Source organism: Chrysemys picta, chromosome 4 (assembly GCF_011386835.1).
Source record: "Chrysemys picta bellii isolate R12L10 chromosome 4, ASM1138683v2, whole genome shotgun sequence".
Lineage (NCBI taxonomy): Eukaryota > Metazoa > Chordata > Testudines > Emydidae > Chrysemys > Chrysemys picta.
Genome location: NC_088794.1, coordinates 61,114,722 through 61,137,684, shown reverse-complemented (window position 1 = coordinate 61,137,684; position 22,963 = coordinate 61,114,722). Strand labels below are relative to the sequence as shown.

The following is a 22,963-nucleotide window of genomic DNA, read 5'->3' as shown; positions in this document are numbered from 1 at the left end:
GATGACCCCAACTTTAGATCATCTCTCCACTGAGGAAACCACTGCCACTACTGAGATGTCAGAGTACCTACAATGCCCACAACCTGGCCATGACAAAGGCTCCAGTAGCAGGGAAAGGCTCTGGCAGAGGATAGGTAGTGGGAAGAGGCTGAGCCTTTCCCCGCTGCCTTGCCTCTGCCAGAGCCTTTCACTGATACATTTAGCTACACACCACAGAGTGGGTGCGGTGTGCTTTTCACTGTGGCATGTAGCTATGTGTACACTACACACTGCCGAAAGTGGTGTGCAATGTAGACATAGCCACAGTGACCAGCACAGAAGAGATATTTGCATATTCACAGCATATTTGTTGAAAAAGAAATAACTTTGTACAGTGGCTATGCCAGCTAATCCACAAAACTAGAGCACAAGGGGTCATCAATGGGGAAGATAATGTGATTCTGCTTCAGTAAGTGTACAGTATTCCAGGTAAATTTGCAGACTGTCAGGGGAAGAGAACCTGTAAACTTAGAATCTGTAAGTCATTGAGACACGAATATGGATCCCACTGAGCCATTTTGAGAGAGAAAGTGCTATGTAAAAACCTAAGATAGATATAATAACTGTAGCTATATTGTGAAAAGTGATATTTAAGAACTCCAACTTCCAAGCAGGTCAATACCTTATGAAAGATAATGCTCAGCAGTTTTCAGTATCATGCCTCAAGTTACTTAAAAGCCATTTTTTAATTATTGAAATAAAAAATCTGAAAAATGTTTTAAATTATGGGAAAAAAAACAACTTTGTTCCTTCGCCAATATAATTAAAACAAAGACCAAACCTGAAAGAAAAAAACTTCACTTTTTGGCTAAGAACAAGCATGAGAAATCTGAGCTCAAGAATAACTTTTTCAGAAAACTAAAAGCACTTGAAAAGACCAGAAACTGCATTCCTATAAAAGCCTTTGCAGAGGATTCACAGAATGCCGTTAAATTGGTCCAAACATTAAGAGCAGCAGCAAACAAATGTTACTCTTATTTAGAAAAGAAAAAGACTCTGGGCATCACATATAACTACAGGCGACAGATCCCATGGTCACTGAACATAGTTATCACCCTTCTCCTCGGGGTTATGATGAAAGAATCTCCTCAACCAATTTTACTAAGTGTTTTGGAGGAAGAGAGGGTGGAATTTTGCCCACGGTGTGTACAGTGGACACTAATGTGCCCTCTGTTTGCTATCACAGTATGTTCTAATAGTTAAAGTAAAATCATCATACCCTGGACCCAAACCTGGAAGGGGTGAAGGACCCTCCACTCCCACTGTCTTCCAGGATTATGCTATCTGTGAATCCACTTATAACATGTTGTGCTTTCACACTCATTACTGACAGAAGGAAGACCGAGTCCGGGGACATGCAGCCATTGTCACAGCTCGCTGTAAGTGGCTAAGGAAGAAAATTATACAGGCAAGGGAGAGATTGAAACAGGCAAGTATTTCACAGAAATAATCTTACTTAAACTGGCCAAGTTTGGAAACAATTAGTCAACAGACAAAGAATGATAAAAAAGATTGAAAATAGACTGAGATTTCCTGTATGTGATATAGACTTGTAGGGCCAATGGAGCAGTGCAAGAAGTTTTGGACTGGGCTTAACCAGTCTGCAGGATTCCCTCAACAAAGGGCATTGGGTGTGTGTTGAGGCAGGCAATGGGCATGATGGAAAGAGGCTGATGTGTGTTGCACTCCACTGATCCTGTACTGGCTGAGCGGTTCCTATCAGGCTTTTTAGCTGGTGCAAGTTGGAACATCCCTGGGGCTGCTTTAACTTGGGTGGAGCCGAAGTGGCCCCCAGACAACCCAGGATTAAGGAAGGTGTAAAGCTGGCTTAGAGCAGGCCTGTCGCAAAGAGGAGGCACTAAGGGGTGCTGCTTTCTCACTTGCTATTTATAGCTGTCTCAGCCAGAGCTCCCAGCACCGAACAGGGTGTTGAGAGAAAATCTCGGCACTTCTGCCATTCTGCCAGCAGTGGCTGCTGTGGGGCTGTGTCCCCTGCAAGGCAGCAGTCTCCACTCAACCTGTGCCACTGCTGTCTGCTGGAGACATCACCAGGGAGAACCAGATGCAGAGCAGGGGTCCACCAGGGGCAAAACTGCAGGAGGAGTCTGGGGAGCATGGGGAAGGGAGCCAAAGAAGCTTATGGAGGGGGGCAAAGGGTGGTAGGGCAGAGGTAAGGGAGCAGAAGGAGCTGATGCTCAAGGGACATAAGGACCTACAAGCTGTGGGGGAAGAAAGATGATAGGGGTGCAGTGGGCTGAAAGCAGAGTAATGGGGAAGGAAGGGAAAGCCTGAGATCATGGATGAGGGGATGAGAGCTGATAAATTGACTTCAGGTAGGGTTAAAGTCAGAGAGAGCCCAAAGGAGATGGAGGATCTGAAGGGAGAAGGAGAAAAGAGGAAGAGAGACCAAAGGCTGGGGCCCCGGGTTGGGAAGGGATACCATAGGGAAGAAGAGGTAACCCCTTGTAATTTGGGGAGAGATTCCAGTGAGAGGTGGGAAAGACCCTGAGGATCCCAGAACTGTTGGGAGTGACTCCAAGGAAGACAGAGAGAAGAGGAGGACCTGCAGGGGAGTGATGGAGGGATTTTAACAAAGGGGGACACGGTAGTGAGGATTACTCGAGGGAAGAGAAGAGGGTTCCCAGGAGAGTTGGGGTAAGAGACTGCAGGAAGTAGGGAAAGAGCCTAGGAGACATAGAAGGGAGGGGAGAGTTCATACATCCAAAGAGGGATAGAGAGATAGGGACTGCAGAGCAGGAAGACATTGAGGCTGAGTATTGGAGCTAGTAGAGGGAAAAGAGAAGGGAGGAGGTCTGGGTGGAGGGAGAGATAGCCTCAGTCACCTTGTACCTAATCACCTCCCAGGCATTTAAAATCATCCTGTCTGCAAGGTCATCATTAGGTATAGCTGGGGAGGCCCAACTCCCTTTCACACAGTTTCCACAAACCAGCTCCCACCACTCTGTATGGTTCTTTCCTTTGAACCCCAGTACTGGCAGAAAGCTGACCTGCTGCACCAACTCTGCAGCTAGCAGCAAATTCTAGTCTGTTCTACTCCTGCTGGCTGCCCATTACACTGTGAAGTGAGGGCGGGACAAGAGATGCCAAGGAGCAGCAGTCCTTTCCTCTCTGCCCATGGCAAGGTCCCCCAGGGTATATGAGGCAGGAGAAGGGAGTGTAGGAGTTAGCTTGATACACAGTCAATGTATCACATGTTAAGTAGATTACAAAATGGCTAACTGATAGATCTCAAAGTAGTTAATGAGGAATTACCATTAGTGTTGTTTCTAGTGTGTCCCTCAGGGATCATTTTTGGGGCAAATACTATTCAATATCTTTATCAATGATCTGTATGAAAATATAAAATAATTGCTGGTAAAGTGACAGAGACTGGTGAAATGCCAATGATAGGGACAGGTCAGTTCTACAGAGAGACCTGGATTGCTTAGTAAACTGGGTACAGTCAAACAAGGTGCATTTTAATAGGTCACACATTCATGGAGACTGTATTTTGGAAAGCAGTAACTCAGAAAATCACTTAGGAGTCATGGTGGATAATGAATTGAACATGAGTTCCCAGCATAATGCTGTGGCTCTGAGGGCTAATGCGATCTTTGGATGTGTAAACAAAGGAAATACTGAGTAAGGAGGAGTTATAATCTCTGTGTACTGTGTTGGTGAGATCATTACTGAAATATAATGTCCAGTTCTGGTGTCCAAAACTCAAAAAGGATCTTGGGAGGGGAAAAAGAATTCAGAATGGAACTACAGCTATGATTTGTGGTCTTGAAAACCTGTGCAACATAAAAGGCTGAAGAAGCTCAACCTATTTATCTTTTATCTATTATTTTAAGAGGCAACTTGATCACAGTATCATCAGAAATCTCCCTGTACAGGAAGATGGCTCTGTAATCTAGCAGAAAAAGACAAAACAAGATCCAATAGCTGGAAGCTGATGCTAGACAAATTCAGACTGGAAATAAGGAGCACTTGTTTATCAGTAAGGGGAAACAATCATTGGAACAACTTACCTAGAGATGTGGTAGAGTCTTTGTCACATGAAGTTTTAAAATCTAGATTGGATGTCTTTTTTTTAAGAGAGATGCCCTAGATCAACCACAAGTTCTCTTTTGAATGTTTGTCCATGTTCCTATTTATGGGGCATGTGCACCTGAGTTTGGAGTCTTTTGGCCAGCAGCATCCATTATGACCATACATATACCCTGGGTGACTTTGTAGCCCGCACTAAGGGCACAAAAAGGTGGAGCAGGCCAACCACCACTTGGTTCCTTTCGCCGTCTTCAAGGCAGAGCTGCTCATTGTCCATTCTATTAGGCAGTGCTGGCTTTCTTACAGTGTGTGTGTATGTGTCCCCACTTCCCAGTTATTTCCCAGTTAGTTAAGTTAATATAGTTAATTAGGTAGTTTGCCTGTTGGCACTGTTAGTGAAATTCTGATAAGTTTCCTTTCACCAGGAAAATGTATTTTCCTTCCCTGGTATGGGGACGGCTAATGGTAAGCCCCCCAGATTTAAATACTTCCCCTTGTTTGAGGATGCTCTGCCTGTTAATGATGGGCACACAAGATGTTTGTTTTGCTTGAGAGAATTTCACAGTCATTGGGAATGTTTGTATGTCCACTTCCAAGAGGACATTGAGATCTAGGGACACCTGCCTTCAGCTGTTTCTAATGGACAGATCCATGAGACCGGCTTCAGACCTCCCTACATGAACTGCCTGGCTCTAGAAGCACTCCTAGCTTGGGATCCAGCCCCATTAGCTAAGACTTCTGCTTTAAAATCTGATAAATCTGACACACTCCTGGTGAAGAAGGGACAGGGTATGGAGAAAACAAGAGCTAGTTCTTTGAGTGCTTACTCATATCATTCCACATTAGGTGTGTGCGCTCGCCACATGCATTGGTGCCGGAAGCTTTTCCCTCAGCAGTATCTGTAGGAGAGAGGCTCTGGCACTCTCTGGAGTGGTGCCTGCATGGCGTGGTGTAAGGGGCGCCACCCCACAGTTCCTTCTTGCGGCCAGTGATGGTGCACGGAACATTCGCTGCTCTTACTAGTGTTGCTTAGGCTTCACTTGTATGAACTAGAGTTCTTGTAAGGTTAGTGTACATAATTAGTAATTGAGTTAGTTAGCCCTTAGCAGTAGTTAGAGTTTTGTTAGTCCGGTCGGGGACTTAGCCAGGGGACAGGGCATGCCTCGATCCCCAGGCTTCAAGCCCTGCAATCACTGCAAATGGCCCATGCCCGTGAGCAATCCACATAGTAGCTGTCTCAGGTGCCTTGGTGAAGGACACATAAGTGATAAGTGCCGAATCTGCAAGTCCTTTAAATCTAGGACCAAGAAAGAGCTTGAGATCAGACTCACTTGATGGAGTCGGTGCTCACTCCAGCTCTGGAGCGAAGGTCCAACTTGGCACCCAGCACCATGGCATTGGTGCGTAGTACCCCACTGGTGCCATCGATGAGCCGGCACCGATCCCCATCTACGGCCCCAGCCAAGAAGTCGAAGAAAGCCGGTAGGGAACTGTCTTCTACTCCCCGCAAGGGGAAGGACAGGGCTGGGGGCGAGCTAAGACCCGCACCGGGCGGCTCATCTCCCCCATCAGGAAGTCAGGCCTCAGCTCACGTCGAGTGATGCAGCCCACCCATTCCTTGCCTGGAAGCCCGGACACAGAGGCGGGCCTTCATCAGCTTCAGGTGCCGTTGACATCTGAAGCACTCCAAGCTGAGCAGGAAATCCTGATGTTCCCAGTGCCAGCCACACTGGCCCCGGCGGTGCCCAGACCTCTGGGTAAGCCTGCCTTGGGACCTTTCCGTCCGCTCTCGCCTCAGCGGTACCGCTCCCCATCGCGGGGGAAGTCCCACCACTGTTCACCTGCTTGAAGCCGTCATGCCTCTGATTTAGGGAGGCAGATGCATTGGAGCCCACTACGGTCACCGGACTTTGGGCAACAGCAGAGGGATTCGAGGCGGACTTCGCCGGTTACCTGGCGGAGACCCACGGAGATGCGCACTCCTCGACAGGAACGTCGGGACTGGCCCTTTGCGTCACTGGAAAGCCATAACAGATCCCGTGAACGATCAGAAGACCGCAGCCGTGGGCACCGTCAATGTTCCCCGAGACGGGTGTCACCGTATTGGGGGAGATCCCCCAGGCGCCTGACCTACGATACCTGCAGGTCCCGGTCCTGGTCCTTGTCCCGGTACTGGTCTCGAAACGCGAGGCATAGATTGCCAGTTTCCCGTCGCAGATCTGCCGAGTGCCGCCAGTCACCGAGATCCCCACAAAGGCGCTCTAGATGTGACCGTGATTATCACCAGGCACAGGGTCACCTCTCCAGTGGATCTGGGTCACTGGGTAGCAATCGCTCCGCATATGGCTCTGGTATGGAGCAAGGCTCCAAATTGGCGGGGCAGCCTCCCAGGCTCTCGGTGCTGCCTGCATCATCGGTAGCAAAACCTGCCCCGTGGCCCCAGACCTCGTGGCCGGGCCTGTGGTACCCCCAGCACCCATTGGGGTTCACCTAGCCCTCCCAGCCTGCCCACTCGGCATCGGGAGCCTCAGACGGGCCTGTGGCATCAATGACCCAACCCCCTCCGGTGTCTGAGGCCCCGAGGGATAAGACCCCGCAAGTCCATGTGGACCAAGGGGAACGGCCTGCTGGACCACCAGTGGTTGTTGTGGAACCTGTGGTACCGGCCTCTTCCTTGTTGTCACCAAACAAGACCATCACGGAGCCCCCTCCCCTAGTTCCTCCAAATGACACTAAGGCACACCAGGAGTTGTTGAAGACGGACGCACCCAAGCTTGGCCTGCAGGTGGAGACTGCAGGAAGTAGGGAAAGAGCCTAGGAGACACAGAAGGGAGGGGAGAGTTCGTACATCCAAAGAGGGATAGAGAGATAGGGACTGCAGAGCAGGAAGACAGTGAGGCTGAGTATTGGAGCTAGTAGAGGGAAAAGAGAAGGGAGGGGGTCTGGGTGGAGGGAAAGATTCAGGTTCCATCTCTTTTTACATAGCCTCAGTCACCTGCTCCTCTCTGGGTTGTCCTCTAAGGCTCAGCAATTGATTCAGGACCTCCCCTTCGATAGTCAGGCTCTGTTTGCGGAGCAGATGGACAACAAGTTACATGGGCTGAAGGACTCCCGAACCACCTTAAAAACCCTGGGGCTCTACGTTCCGGGCACGGCACATAAGTGGTTCAAACCGCAACTTCCCCAGGGGCAAGAGAGCCAGCCCCGGCAGAACCCACCATACAAAAAGTCTAAGGGCTACAGATGATGCACGAGCCACCCACCCCCACTCTCTGCCTAGTCAGGCTCGACCCGCTCCAAGCAAGGAGCTAAAAAGTCGTTTTGAGGGTTTGCCCTGGGGCGACCTACCAGTCTGTTTCCTGGATCCTATTTTCCCAATTTTTTGCAACCGCCTTTCCTCCCAGCATAGTCAGCGATAACTTCGGACTGCTGGGTCCTTGGTACAGTGGTGCACAGCTACACCCTCCAATTTATTTCCACACCTCCCCACTCCTCTTCAGGGACCCTTCTCACGAGAATCTTCTCAAGCAGGAGGTTCAGAAGCTCTTACAGCTGGGGGCGGTGGAGGAGGTCCCGCCTCCTTACTGGAACACAGGTTTCTATTCCCTGTATTTTCTGATCGCAAAGGCCACAGGTGGTCTCCGTCCCATCCTGGACCTTCAAGACCTCAACAGATACCTAAGGAAGCTAAAGTTTCGCATGTTCTCCCTGGCCTCCATTATCCCCTCCCTGGATCCGGGAGACTGGTATGCCACCCTCGACGTGAAAGACTCATACGTTCACGTAGCAATCTTCCCAGGACACAGACGCTTTCTCCGTTTTACGGTTGTCTCAGCCCACTACCAGTTTGAGGTCCTTCCATTTGGCCTGGCTACAGCACCAAGGGTGTTCACCAAGTGTATGGTGGTAGTCGCGGCCTACCTGAGGCATCGGGGTATCCAGATTTACACGTACCTCAATGACTGGTTGGTCAAAGGCAGCTCCAAGGCTCAGGTCGAACGCAACGTCACTACACTACAAGCCACGTGCTGCTCCTTGGGACTACTGGTCAACCATGAAAAGTCCACGTTAGTTCCAGTTCAAAGGATAGAATTCATCCGGGCCATGCTCGACTCGACCCGGGGAAGAGTGTTCCTGCTGTTAGACAGGTTTCAGGTCCTGACGGACCTCATCGCAGAAGTGTCTGTATGTCCCCTGACAACGGCCAGAGTGTGCCTATGCCTACGAGGCCACATGGCAGCTTGCACATACAGGGTCCGCCATGCCAGGCTCCGCATGCGGCCCCTGCAGCAATGGCTGGCATCGACCTATTCCCAATCCAGGGGCTACCTGGAAAACATCATAACCATTCCTCCGGTGGTTCTCACCTTGCTGTGGTTGTGGACCAATCGCAAGAAGGTCCTGGCAGGAGTCCCGTTTGACAGTCTGTTGAGATAATGTCGGATGCTTCGGACCTCAGTTGGGGGGTGCACCTTGGACATCTCTGGACCCAGGGGATGTGGACCCCGGAGGAGACAACATTACATATAAATGTCAAGTTGCTCAGAGTGGTCCAGCTGGCCTACGGGGTTTTCCTGCCATACCTGTGGTGCGAATCCTGACAGACAATATGGCCTCAATGTTCTACATCAACAGGCAAGGAGGAGCGCGCTCGTCGGCTCTCTGCCAAGAAGCTCTCTGTGTTTGGGACTTCTGCATCGACCACGGCATCCATCTGCAAGCTGGTCACCTCCCCGGCATCAGGAATGCCTAGCAAATCACCTCAGCAGAGACTTCTCCCCTGACCACAAGTGATTGCTCCACCCAGAGGTGGCCTGCATAATCTTCCAGAGGTGGGGAACTCCCCAGGTAGATCTGTTTGCCACCAGGCAAAACAGAAAGTGCCATCGGTTTTGCTCCCAGCAGGGGCTGAGCAAGGACCCCTTCTCCGTTGCTTTCCTCCTGTCATGGGCCACGGGTGTGAGGTACACATTCCCTCCGATCCCTCTGGTCAGCTGGGTCCTGGTTGAAGATCAAGAGGGACAAGGCACAGGTTATCGTGATCATCCCTGTGTGGCCTCGCCAGCAATGGGTTCGGCACGCTCATGAACGTGGCGGTGGCCCCTCCCTGACCCCTTCCCTACCGCCCGGACCTGCTGTTACAGGATCACGGTCAGCTCCTACACCCCAATCTCAAGTCTTCACACCTCTCGATGTGGATGCTCCATGGTTGAACGCGGAGGAATGTACTTGCTCAGAGGAGGTCCAGCAGGTCCTCCTTGGAAGTAGGAAGCTATCCACAAGGCTAACTTACCTGGCCAAGTGGACGAGGTTTTCCTGCTGGGCGTCGGAGCGTGGCATTTCTCCTTCGCGTTCCTCAATGCAGTCCATCTTGGACTACTTACTGCACCTCAGGGTCTGGTGCATTCTTCCATTAGAGTGCACCTTGCGGGCATCTCCATGTTCCACCAGCTGATCCAAGATCAGACAGTCTTTTCTGACGACATGACTGTCAGGTTCCTAGGGGGCCTCAAGGGGCTTTACCTGCAGGTATGGGCCCCTGTCCTGCAGTGGGACCTTAACCTGGTCCTCTACAGGCTCACTGGCCTGCCTTTCGAGCTGCTGGGCTCCTGTTCCTTTTCCTACTTGTCCTGGAAGGTCGCTTTCCTGGTGGCAGTGACGTCAGCAAGATGAGTCTCAGAGATTAAGGCCTTGACCTCAGAACCGCCTTACACAGTGTTTTATAAGGACAAGGTCCAGCTGCAGCCCCACCCAGCTGAAGGTAGTATCTTCCTTTCACATGAGCCAGGACATATTCCTGCCTGTGTTCTATCTCAAGCCACACAAGACTGCTGAGGAGAGGCGTCTGCATGCGCTGGACATCTGGAGGGCCTTGGCTTTTTACCTGGAACGTACCAAGCCTTTCCGTAAATTGACCCAGCTCTTCATCACTACGGCGGCTAGGATGAAGGGCCTTCCGGTTTCTTCGCAGAGGATTTCCACCTGGATTGCCTCCTGCATAAAGACCTGTTACGAGCTAGCAAAGTTCCCGCCACCACCGATTGTCAGGGCCCATTTGACTAGAGCGCTGGTGTCTTCGGCAGCCTTCTTGGCGCACATCCAAATCCAGGACATCTGTAGAGCCGCAACGTGGTCCTCGGTCCACATGTTTACCGCTCATTATACCATCACTCAGAAGGCCAGAGATGACGCTGGGTTCGGCAGAGCCGTATTACAATCTGCACAGCTGTGAACTCCTACCTGCCTCCACGGGAACTGCTGGGAGTCACCTAATGTGGAATGGACATGAGCAAGCACTTGAAGAAGAAAAGACAGTTACCTTTTCCGTAACGGGTGTTCTTCGAGATGTGTCTTTGTATTGTCAACATGTGGGGTGCCTTCCTATGTACTGGATGTACTGTTTCAGTACAGGAGACATCAGTACTGATTACTTCAGCACTATCAACTCCATCTCTCTCTACCCTGGCTTCATTTTTTGCCCCATGGTACTGTAAGATGCCAACAGCATATACGTAAGGTCTTACAAAAGCCAGAATCACCTTTATTTTCTTCTGTGTTAATATCTGTGGTACTGGGTCCACCTTTACTTATAATACCAAACACATCTATGTTTGTACCTGCAGCTGCTCAACCATCAGCATCTAGTTGCTCAACCATCAACATGCTTCTTGGAGCAGCTAGTCCTGGAACCCACAAGAGGAGAGGCAATTCTTGATTTAGGCCTAAGTGGAGCACAGGATCTGGTCCAAGAGATTGAAAATAGCTTAACTACTCAGCAATAGCAACCATAATGTAATTAAATTTAACATCCTTGGCGTGGGGGTGGGAGAAATGGCAAAGAAGCCCAGCACAGTAACTCCAGGAAGGGGAACTGCTCAAAAATGAGGAAGCTAGTTAAACAGAAATTAAAAGGTACAGTCACAAAAGTGAAATGCCTACAAGCTGTATGGGAATGTTTTTAGAAAACCATCATAGTCTTAAATTAAATGTATACTCCCAAATTAAAAAAACGTTAAAGGACCAAAAAAGTGCTATCGTGGCTAAACAACAAAGTAAAAGAAACGGTTAGAGCAGTGGTCTAGAGGATCTCCCAGTCGATTGCGATCTCCGGCGGCAGTGCAGTGTGACTGCCTAAGGCTACCTTGCCCCCACGTCGCTCCCAGAAGCAGCTACTGCAGCCCTGGGGGCAGGGGGGGAGGGGTCTCCCTCCATGTGTGCTGCTCCTGCCTGCAAGCACCGCCCCTGCAGCTCCCATTGGCTGGGAGAGCTGCAGGGGTGGTGCATGCAGAAGGGGGCAGCACGCAGAGCCACATGCCCCCCCGCCCTCTCCACCCCAGGGTCTGCAGGGGCATGTTGGCCCCATCCGGGAGTGGTGTGGAGGCGGGGTAGGCAGGGAGCCTGCCTTAGCCTCGCTGCGCCTGCCGCTGACCAGGAGCCACCAGAGGTTAGTGCTGCCCTGCGGGAAGCTGTACCCCAAGCCCCACCCTGAGCCCCCTCCCAGAGCCAGCACCCTGAACCACCTCCTGCACTCCAAGCCCCTGCCTCAACCCTGACCCCCTTCCCAGAGCCAGCACCCTGTAGCCCCTCCTGCACCCCAACACTCTGCCCCAGCCCAGAGCCCCCTCCTGCACCCCAACTCCCTTCTAGAGCTTGCATCCCTCACCCCCTCCTGCACCCCAACCCTCTGCCCCCGGCTCAGCCCAGAGCCCCCTCTCACACTGCGAACCCCTTAGCCCCAGCCCAGAGCCTGCCACCCCTCACGAACCCCAACCCCTTGCCCCAGCCCGGTGAAAGTGAGTGAGGGTGGGGGAGAGCAAGCGATGGGGGGAATGGAGTGAGTGGGGCGGGGCTTTGGGGAAGGGGCAGGGCCTGGGGGAAGGGGCAGGGTAGATCCTGAGTTGCTCTTAGATTCAAAAAGTGATCTTGGGCATAAAAAGGTTGGAGGCAAAAGGCATCCTTTAAAAATTGGAAGTCAAATCCTACTGAAGAAAATAGAAAAGAGCATTAATTATGGCAAGTTAAGTGTAAAAATATAATTAGGCAGGCCAAAAAATAATTTGAAGAGCAACTAGCAAAAGACTCAAAAACTAACAGCAAAAAATTGTTTTAAGTACACCAGAAGCAGAAAGCCTGCTAAACAATCAGTGGGGCCACTGGACAAACCAGGTGCTAAAGGAGCATTCAAGGAAAATAAGGCCATTGCAGAAAAGTTAAATAAATTCTTTGCATTGGTCTTCACTGCAGAGGATGTGAGGGAGATTTCCATACCTGAGCCATTCTTTTTAGGTGCCCGATCTGAGGATTGAGGTGTCAGTAGAGGAGGTTTGGAACAAATTGATAAATTTAACAGTAATAAATCACCAGGACCAGAAGGTATTCACCCAAGAGTTCTGAAAGAACTCAAGTATGAAATTGCAGAACTACTAAAAGTGTGGTATGTAAACTATCACTTAAATCAACTTCTGTACCAGATGACTGGAGGATAGTTAATGTGATACCAATTTTTTAAAATGGCTCCAGAGGCAATCCCGGCAATTACAGGCTGGTAAGCCTAGCTTCAGTACCATAGTTGAAACTATAATAAAGAACAGAATTATCAGACACATAGATAAACATGATTTGTTAGGGAAGAACCAACATCAGTTTTGTAAAGGGAAAACATGCCCGACCAATCTATTAGAATCCTTTGAAGGTGTCAACAAACATGTGGGCAAGTGGTTATAGTATACTTTGACTTCCAGAAATCCTTTGACAAGGTCCCTCACCAAAGGCTCTTAACCAAAGTCAGCAGTCAAAGAATAAGAGGGAAGGTCTTTTCATGGATCAGTAATGGGTTAAAAGACAGGAAACAAAGAGTAGGAATAAATGGACAGTTTTCAGAATGGAGAGAAATAATGGTGTCCCCCAGTGATCTGTACTGGGACCAGTGCTGTTCAACAGATGCATAAATGATCTAGAAAAAGGGGTAAGCAATGAGGTGGCAAAATGTTCAGATGATACAAAATTACTCAGGATGGTTAAGTCCAAAGCAGACTGCGAGGAGTTGCAGAGGGCCTTCTCGAAACTGGGTGACTGGGCAACAAAATGGCAGATGAAATTCAATGTTGATAAATGCTAAATAATGCACATTGGAAAACATAATCTCAACTATGCATACAAAATGATGTGGTATAGATTCATAGATTCATAGATTCTAGGACTGGAAGGGACCTCGAGAGGTCATCGAGTCCAGTCCCCTGCCCGCATGGCAGGACTAAATACTGTCTAGACCATCCCTGATAGACATTTATCTAACCTACTCTTAAATATCTCCAGAGATGGAGATTCCACAACCTCCCTAGGCAATTTATTCCAGTGTTTAACCACCCTGACAGTTAGGAACTTTTTCCTAATGTCCAACCTAGACCTCCCTTGCTGCAGTTTAAACCCATTGCTTCTTGTTCTATCCTTAAGGTATGTCTACACTACGAAATTAGGTCGAATTAATAAAAGCCGGTTTTATAGAAATCGGTTGTATACAGCCGATTTTGTGTGTCCCCACATAAAATGCTCTAAGTGCTCTAGTCGGCGGACCGCATCCACAGTACCGAGGCTAGCGTCGACTTCCGGAACATTGCACTATGGGTAGCTATCCCACAGTTCCCGCAGTCTCCGCCGCCCATTGGAATTCTGGGTTGAGATCCCAATGCCCGGATGATGCAAAACAGTGTCGCGGGAGGTTCTGGGTACATGTCGTCAGGCCCCTCCCCCTCCGTCAGAGCAACGGCAGACAATAGATTCGCGCCTTTTTACCTGGGTTACCTGTGCAGACAACATACCATGGCAATCATGGAGCCCGCTCAGCTCAGCGTCACCATATGTCATCTGGGTGCCGGCAGACGTGGGACTGCATTGCTACACAGCAGCAGCAGCTAACTGCCTTTTGGCGGTAGACTGTGCAGCATGACTGGTAGCCTTCATCGGCGATCTGGGTGCTGGCAGCTGTGGGGCTGGCAGCCGTAGGGCTGCATTGCACCAGCCCCTTGCCTTTTGGCAGTAGATGGTGTATTACGACTGGTAACCGTCCTATTACAAGTTGGATCATCGCACATTAGCAGAGTCTTCCCTGAGCAGCAGATCGTGCAATAGGCCTGAAGGCCATCGTAGTACACTAACTGCCAAGCGCCCAGTATTTGCTGCCAAGTACCCAGAAGATGCCGAGGGCTATCAGTCATGCTGCACCGTCGTCTTAAGATGTAAAAAATAGATTTGTTCTGTATTCATTTGCTTCCCCTCCCTCCGTGAAATCAACAGCCTGCTAAACCCAGGGTTTTCAGTTTAATCTTTGGGGGGACCATTCTGTGTGACAGTTGTTTGTGTTTCTCCCTGATGCACAGCCACCTTTCTTGATTTTAATTCCCTGTACCTGTGCGCCATGTTGTCACTCGGCCCTCCCTCCCTCCTGCCCTCCCTCCTTCTCCTGGTCCGTCAGATACTAGTTTCGCGCCTTTTTTCAGACCAGGCGCCATAGCTAGCACTGGGATCATGGAGCCCGCTCAGATCAATTATGAGCACTATGAACACCACGCGCATTGTCCTGGAGTATATGCAGAGCCAGGACATGCCAAGGCGAAACCCGGACCAGCCGAGGAGGCGATTGCAGCGCGGCGAAGAGAGTGATGAGGAAATTGACATAGACATAGACCTCTCACAAGGCACAGGCCCCAGCAATGTGGAAATCATGGTGTTACTGGGGCAGGTTCATGGCATGGAACGCCGATTCTGGGCCCGGGAAACAAGCACAGACTGGTGGGACCGCATCGTGCTGCAGGTGTGGGACGATTCCCAGTGGCTGCGAAACTTTCGCATGCATAAGGGCACTTTCATGGAACTTTGTGACTTGCTTTCCCCTGCCCTGAAGCGCCAGAATACCAGGATGAGAGCAGCCCTCACAGTTGAGAAGCGAGTGGCGATAGTCCTGTGGAAGCTTGCAACGCCAGACAGCTACCGGTCAGTCGGGAATCAATTTGGAGTGGGCAAATCTACTGTGGGGGCTGTTGTGATCCAAGTTGCCAGGGCAATGAAAGACCTGGTGATATCAAGGGTAGTGACTCTGGGCAACGTGCAGGCAATAGTGGATGGTTTTGCTGAAATGGGATTCCCAAACTCTGGTGGGGCAATAGACAGAACCCATATCCCTATCTTGGCACCGGAGCACCAAGCCACCGAGTACATAAACCGCAAGGGGTACTTTTCAATGCTGCTGCAAGCCCTGGTGGATCACAAGGGATGTTTCACCAACATCAACGTGGGGTGGCCAGGAAAGGTACATGATGCTCGCGTCTTCAGGCACTCTGGTCTGTTTCGAAAGCTGGAGGAAGGGACTTTCTTCCCGGACCAGAAAGTAACCGTTGGGGATGTTGAAATGCCTATCGTGATCCTTGGGGACCCAGCCTACCCCTTAATGCCATGGCTCATGAAGCCGTACACAGGCAGCCTGGACATGAGTCAGGACCTGTTCAACTATAGGCTGAGCAAGTGCCGAATGGTGGTGGAATGTGCATTTGGACGTTTAAAAGCGCGCTGGCACACCTTACTGACTCGCTCAGACCTCAGCGAAAAGAATATCCCCATTGTTATTGCTGCTTGCTGTGCGCTCCACAATATCTGTGAGAGTAAGGGGGAGACATTTATGGCGGGGTGGGAGGTTGAGGCAACTCGCCTGGCCGCTGATTACGCGCAGCCAGACACCAGGGCGGTTAGAGGAGCACAGCAGGGCACGGTGCGCATCAGAGAAGCTTTGAAAACGAGTTTTGTGACTGGCCAGGCTACGGTGTGAAACTTCTGTTTGTTTCTCCTTGATGAACCCTCCAACCCCCCACCCCACCCGGTTCACTCTACTTCCCTGTAAACCAACCACCCCACCCTCCCCTCCCCACTTCGAGCACCGCTTGCAGAGGCAATAAAGTCATTGTTATTTCACATTCATGCATTCTTTATTAATTCCTCACACAAGTAGGGGGATAATTCCCAAGGTAGCCTGGGATGGGTGGGGGAGGAGGGATGGAAAAGGACACACTGCATTTTAAAACTTTAACTCTTATTGAAGGCCAGCCTTCTGATGCTTGGGCAGTCGTCTGGGGTGGAGTGACTGGGTGGCCGGAGGGCCCCCCACCGTGTTCTTGGGCGTCTGGGTGAGGAGGCTATGGAACTTGGGGAGGAGGGCTGTTGGTTACACAGGGGCTGTAGCGGCGGTCTCTGCTCCTGCTGCCTTTCCTGCAGCTCAACCATACGCTGGAGCATATCAGTTTGATGCTCCAGCAGACGGAGCATTGACTCTTGCCTTCTGTCTGCAAGCTGACGCCACCTATCGTCTTCAGCCCGCCACTTGCTCTTTTCATCCCGCCATTCAGCCTGCCACCTCTCCTCTCGTTCATATTGTGCTTTTCTCATGTCTGACATTGACTGCCTCCACGCATTCTGCTGTGCTCTATCAGCGTGGGAGGACATCTGGAGCTCCGTGAACATATCGTCCCGCGTTCTCCGTTTTCTCTTTCTAATGTTCACTAGCCTCTGCGAAGGAGAAACATTTGCAGCTGGTTGAGGAGAAGGGAGAGGTGGTTAAAAAAGACACATTTTAGAGAACAATGGGTACACTCTTTCGTTACAAGGTCACATTTTTCCTCTGCCTGCCGGTTTGGTATGAGAGATCACTCACGCAGTGCCAGGCAACAGATTTCGGCTTGCAGGCAGCCATGGTAAGCCACAGTCTTTTGGCTTTTTTAACCTTCTTAACATGTGGGAATGGTTTCAAACAGCAGCGCATTTCCCATATCAAGGATGAATTGGGTTGGCCATTTAAAATGGGTTTTCAATGTAAAAGGAGGGGCTGCGGTTTCCGGGTTAACATGCAGCACAAACCCAAGTAAACCACCCCCACGCACACACACACACGATTCTCTGGGATGATCACTTCACCCCTCCCCCCACCACGTGGTTAACAGCGGGGAACGTTTCTGTTCAGAAGAGCAGGAACGGGCACCTCTGAATGTCCCCTTAATAAAATCACCCCATTTCAACCAGGTGACCGTGAATGATATCACTCTCCTGAGGATAAAAAAGAGAGATAAGGAATGGATGTTGTCTGCATGCCAGCAAACACCGGGACCATACGCTGCCATGCTTTGTTATGCAATGATTCCAGACTACGTGCTACTGGCCTGGCGTGGTAAAGTGTCCTACCATGGCGGACGGGATAAGGCAGCCCTCCCCAGAAACCTTTTGCAAAGGCTTTGGGAGTACATGAAGGAGAGCTTTCTGGAGATGTCCCTGGAGGATTTCTGCTCCATCCCCATACACGTTAACAGACTTTTCCAGTAGCTGTACTGGCCGCGATTGCCGGGAACAATTAATTTGCCAGGGCAAATTAATCATTAATCATTAAACACGCTTGCTTTTAAACCATGTGTAATATTTACAAAGGTACACTCACCAGAGGTCTCCTGTGTGCCCTTAGGGTCTTGGGTGAGTTCGGGGGTTACTGGTTCCAGGTCCAGGGTGACAAACATATCCTGGCTGTTGGGGAAACCGGTTTCTCCGCTTCCTTGCTGCTGTGAGCTACCTACATTACCTCCATCCTCATCTTCCTCGTTCCCTGAACCCTCTTCCCTGTGTGTTTCTCCATTGACGGAGTCATAGCACATGGTTGGGGTAGTGGTGGCTGCACCCCCTAGAATGGCATGCAGCTCCGCGTAGAAGCGGCAAGTTTGCGGCTCTGCCCCGGACCTTCCATTTGCTTCTCTCGCTTTGTGGTAGGCTTGCCTTAGCTCCTTAATTTTCATGCGGCACTGCTGTGTGTCCCTGTTATGGCCTCGGTCCTTCATGGCCTTGGAGACCTTTTCTAATACTTTGCCATTTCTTTTACTGCACGGAGTTCAGCTAGCACTGATTCATCTCCCCATATGGGGAGCAGATCCCGTACCTCCCGTTCGGTCCATGTTGGAGCCCTTTTGCGATCCTGGACTCCATCACGGTTACCTGTGCTGATGAGCTCTGCGTGGTCACCTGTGCTCTCCACGCTGAGCAAACAGGAAATTAAATTCAAACGTTCGCAGGTCTTTTCCTGTCTACCTGGTCAGTGCATCTGAGTTGAGAGTGCTGTCCAGAGCCGTCACAATGAAGCACTGTGGGATAGCTCCCGGAGGCCAATAACGTCGAATTCCGTCCACACTACCCCAATTCCGACCCACAAAGGCCGATTTTATCGCTAATCCCCTCATCGAAGGTGGTGTAAAGAAACCGGTTTAAAGGGCCCTTTAAGTCGAAAGAAAGGGCTTCGTCGTGTGAACGTGTCCAGGCTTAATTCGATTTAACGCTGCTAAAGTCGACCTAAACCCGTAGTGTAGACCAGGCCTCAGAGGCTAAGGTATAAATTAGTTCTTCTTCGAGTGATTGCTCATGTCAATTCCACAGTAGGTGTGCGTGCTAGCCACGTGCACTGGTGCCAGAAGTTTTTCCCCTAGCAGTACCCGTAGGGGGAGAGCGCCCCCCGTGACCCCTGGAGTGGCGCCTGCCTGGTGCGGTATAAGGGGAGTTGCGCGCTCCCCCCACCCTCAGTTCCTTCTTGCCGGCAGTGAAGGTGCGTCGGAATTGCACAGCTCCAGCCTTGCTGCAGCTTGTCCCCAGAACTGTTCGTTCAGTAGTAGCTGTTTAGTCAGTTTAGTTTTCAGTAAAGTTTAGTTAGTTAGTGAGCCCAGGCCGGGGCATGCCCCGTGCCCCGGGATTTAAGTCGTGCGTCTCCTGTAGGCATTATATGTTATATATAGTGACCCACACACAGACTGTCTGCGCTGCTTGGGAGAAACCCATATCAGCGAAAGGTGTAAGATCTGCAAGCCGTTCAAGCCCCGGACTAAAAAAGAAAGGGACATTAGACTCTGGGACATCCTGATGGAGTTAGCGCTGGCCCCGACCCTGGCACGCCGCTCTGATCTGGTACCTGGCACTGCGGCGTCGGTGTGCAGACACCCTCCGGTACCCTCGATTAGTCGGCACTGCTCCCCTTCCACGGGGCATGCCAAGAGGACCGGAAAGACTCCCTCTTCGCAACGGCACCGAGGGAAGTCTGGGCAGAGACTAGACCCATGTCGGGTAGTCCTCAGTCCCCATTGGGCCCTAGGCCTCTGACTCACGCGGAGTGGAGTAGCCCGGCCCCTTCAAAGCAGGCCTCTCAGGATGTCCGGATGCCATCTACACCCGAAGCCCTCCAGGCAGCTAAGGACATCAGGTCCATGCTGGTGCCTGGAGTGCCGCCGATGTTGGCCCCACACTCCAGAGGCAAGCCGCTGCTGGGATCACCACAGTCACCGCCGGCCCGGTACTGGTCTCGGTCGAGGGAACGTTCCCGATACCGCTCATCGCCCAGTGACTGTTCAGGGCTCAGTCCATGTGGATTGCCCTCAACACCGGCCAGACTGTCTGGATGGGTGCCATCCAATCGGGACTCTCGGCACCGCTCGTCTTCACTGAGCGAGCTCAGACGGGACCGTGGCGGACATCGCCAATGGTCCTCGCCTCGAAGGCGGTACCGCAGTTGGTCGCGGCATCACCGTCGACGCTGTTCCTGCTCAGAATCCTGCTCAAAGTCTCCGCCAAGGCACCGTAGCTCTGGGCGTCGATCGCCGGCTCCTCGCCATCGCGGGTCCACCCATTGAGATCGCTTGTGGAGCAACTACTACCGTCAGTGCCATTCTCCCGCCTCGAGGTCCCAGTCCCGTGGTCGACATAGATCCCGGCACCACCGCCACTCCCAGTCTGGAGGCCGCAGCGTGTCGTACGCCAGCCCAACCTCTGCTCACAGTCGCCCGTCTACAGGCCAGGCTAGCCAGCCTGATCAGCCAGCTCCACCAGTGTCTCAGCAAGTGCAATGGCACCCTGCATCATGGTGGGCCCAGTGGTACCAGTGGGCACCATGGCCTCCGGCGCAGCCCCCGGTGGGGGATCACTAGGTGGCTGGGGCGTCAGAAGCACCATTGGCCTCCATCCCTAGACTGCCAAGAAAAGAGTCGATGGGCTTCCTCGGTGCCATGCCCGGAGTCCAACCAGGAGGTGGATCCTCCAGTGCCAGCCAACACCCAAAGCACCGCACCGGCCTCCTCGCCTCATCCGGAGGAGCTGATTGCAGCCCCGCCCCCCTCCGTCCCGCAGGAGGACTACCGGGCCCATCAAGACTTACTAAAAAAGGTGGCAGCAAGCCTCCATCTCCAGGCTGAGGAAATGGCACCCTGAGCCCTCAGACTCCCTGTTCAATGTGCTGTCGCCCTCAGCACCAGGCAGGGTGGCCTTGCCGCTCCATGAAGGGCTAGCAAAAATTTCAAATGCCCTGTGGCAAAGACCAGCCTCGTTGACTCCCATCTCTAAGAAGGCAGAGCACAAGTACTTCGTACCCACTAAGGGGCACGAGTATCTGTATACCCACCCGGCACCCAACTCCTTGGTGGTCGAGTCGGTCAACCCAGGGAGCGACAGGGGCAGCCAGCCCCGACCCCAAAGAACAAAGACTCTCGGAGGCTGGATGCTTTCGAGAGAAAAATGTATTCGTCGTCAAGCTTCCAGCTGAGGGTAGCAAACCATCAGGCTCTCCTGGGTTGCTACGAATTCAATCTCTGGGGATCCCTCCCCAAGTTCGAGGATTCCCTCCGGGAGCACGATAGAAAGGAGTTTAAGGCGCTCGTGGAGGAAGGGGCAGCCACTGCAAGGGCTTCTCTGCAGGCCGCTTCGGATATATGAGACAGGCATTCTGGCTTCTGCTCTCTGGGTTATCCAGAGAAGCGCAGTCATCAAAACAGGATTGCCCTTTTGACAGGAAGGCGCTGTTTGCGGAGGAAACGGACACAAGGCTGCATGGCATGAAAGACTTCTGGATGACCCTCCAGATCCTGGGCCTCTATGTCCTGGCTCTGGCAAAACTCAAGTTCAAGCCACAGCAGGCTCCCACCCAGGCCGCTCTCCCGAAATACGAAGCCGCCCAAAAGAAGCAACGGGACTATAGGAAACACCTGCAAAAACAATAGCGGCCTGCCCCACAGCCTGGGTCCTCTAAGGGCAAGCAGGCGGGTAAAAGGCGGTTTTGACGGGACGCTCGGGGGTACCCCGCCAATTTTCAGCACGGATCCATCCCTAATAAAGCTCCCTTTTTCCAGTCGATTGTGTGCATTCCTCCCGGAATGGTCGCAGCTCACCTCGAACCTCAACACACCATCTCCCGATGTTACACCCTCCAGTTTATCTCCTACCCACCCAACCACCCCCCGCCTCCATCCCTCTTGGGGGTCCCATTGCACAAGGCTCTGCTCGAGCAGGAGGTTGGGATGCTCCTGGAATTAGGAGCGATAAAGACGGTGCCCAAGGAGTTCCTGGGCAAGGGGTATTACATCCTGGTATTTCCTTATCCGGAAGGCCAAAAGGGGAGCTCAGACCCATACTACCTGCAAGGTCTGAACCAGTACTTGGTAAAACTCAAGTTTTGCATGGTTTCCCTGGCCTCCATCATCCCCTCCCTGGATCCCGGGGATTGGTACGCGGCCTTCGATCTACAGGACGCATACTTCCACATCCACATATTCAAGGGGCACAGGTGCTTCCTCCGTTTTGTGGTGGGACAGAATCACTACCAATTCACAGTCCTCCTGGTTGGTCTGTCCAGTGCCCCCAGGGTCATTACGAAGTGCATGTCGGTAGTAGCAGCCTACCTCAGGCGCCGGAGGGTCCAGATATTCCCCTATCTGGATGACTGGCTGGTCAAGGGCACCTCCCGGTTGCAGGTGAGGGATCATGTGGCACTCCTCCTATCCACATGCACCGCCCTGGGCCTGTTGGTAAACAACACCAAGTCCACGTTAGTCCCAGTCCAATGCATAGAGTTTATCAGGGTGCTCCTGGACGCAATGTCGGTCTCTCTCCCCCAAGACATGTTCGAGACCGTGAAAGGGCTCATCCACTCGATTGTAAGGTTCCCAGTGATGATAGCCAGGTCCTGCCTACAGCTGCTGGGTCACATGTCACCGTGCACGTATGTGGTCCGCCATGCCAGGCTCAGGATGAGGCCCCTACAACTCTGACGCCTCGCAGTTCACCAAAGCCACGGACAGATTGGACAAGGTCCTCACCGTGCCAAACTCGATGACCACCTCGCTACGATGGTGGTCCACACCGAGTAACACACCAAGGGGTCCTGTTCAGGGACAGGGCCCTGTCCATGGAGCTGGTGTCCGATGCATTGGACCTGGGCTGGGGAGCCCATGTGGGGAGTTTTCAGACCCAAGGCCTGTGGTCTCCGCAAGACCTGACCCTTCACATAAACATCAAGGAACTCAGGGCAGTGCAGCTGGCGTGTACGGCCTTCTGTTCGCACCTGAAGGGCAAGGCAGTCAGGGTTCTCACAGACAACACGGCCTCGATGTTCTATATCAACAGGCAAGGCGGGGCCCGATCCTCCGCCCTCTGCCACGAAGCCCTCAGCCTGTGGGACTTCTGTATAGCCCACGACATCCACCTCCACCTGAGGGCCCAGGGCTAGGTGCCCTCGTTGGTCAGGGTGCAGCTGGCAGCCATATTGGCTTTCCAAAATGGGGCCCGCCAGGACAATGGCCCTTTTAGACACCATGGGCCTATCATTAGCAGCAAGGGACCTCCTCCAGAGCTTCGAGGTCCAGCTATTCGGTGCATCGGTCCCGGTCCCCACACAGGCACCCCTCCACACCCAAGGAGGCTATGGTATCCAGGCCGCCAGACGCTTCTCCGGAACACCAGCGAGTGGAAGTGGCACCGAGCCCGGGGCCATCCCGGGGACAATCAACCAGGCAGGGCTCGGACATGCCCCCGGCCTATGATGAGG

The 22,963-nt window shown here is 52.0% G+C and overlaps 1 protein-coding gene across 19 annotated transcripts in view; it reads left to right on the top strand.

Moving 5' to 3' along the window:
- LZTR1 (leucine zipper like post translational regulator 1) overlaps positions 1-22,963 on the top strand; it is a 279,906-nt gene that overhangs the window by 183,233 nt on the left and 73,710 nt on the right. For 18 of the 19 annotated variants that reach the window (XR_010601021.1, XR_010601022.1, XM_065595073.1 and 15 more), the window contains one exon: positions 1,373-1,468. The exons of the other annotated variant lie outside the window; for it this stretch is intronic. Coding sequence is in view for 16 of the 18 variants with exons in the window: in XM_065595073.1 (XP_065451145.1) it covers positions 1,373-1,468 (96 nt within the window). In the remaining 2 variants the exon portion in view is untranslated. The remainder of the gene's footprint in view (positions 1-1,372; positions 1,469-22,963) is intronic. 19 annotated transcript variants of the gene reach the window in all.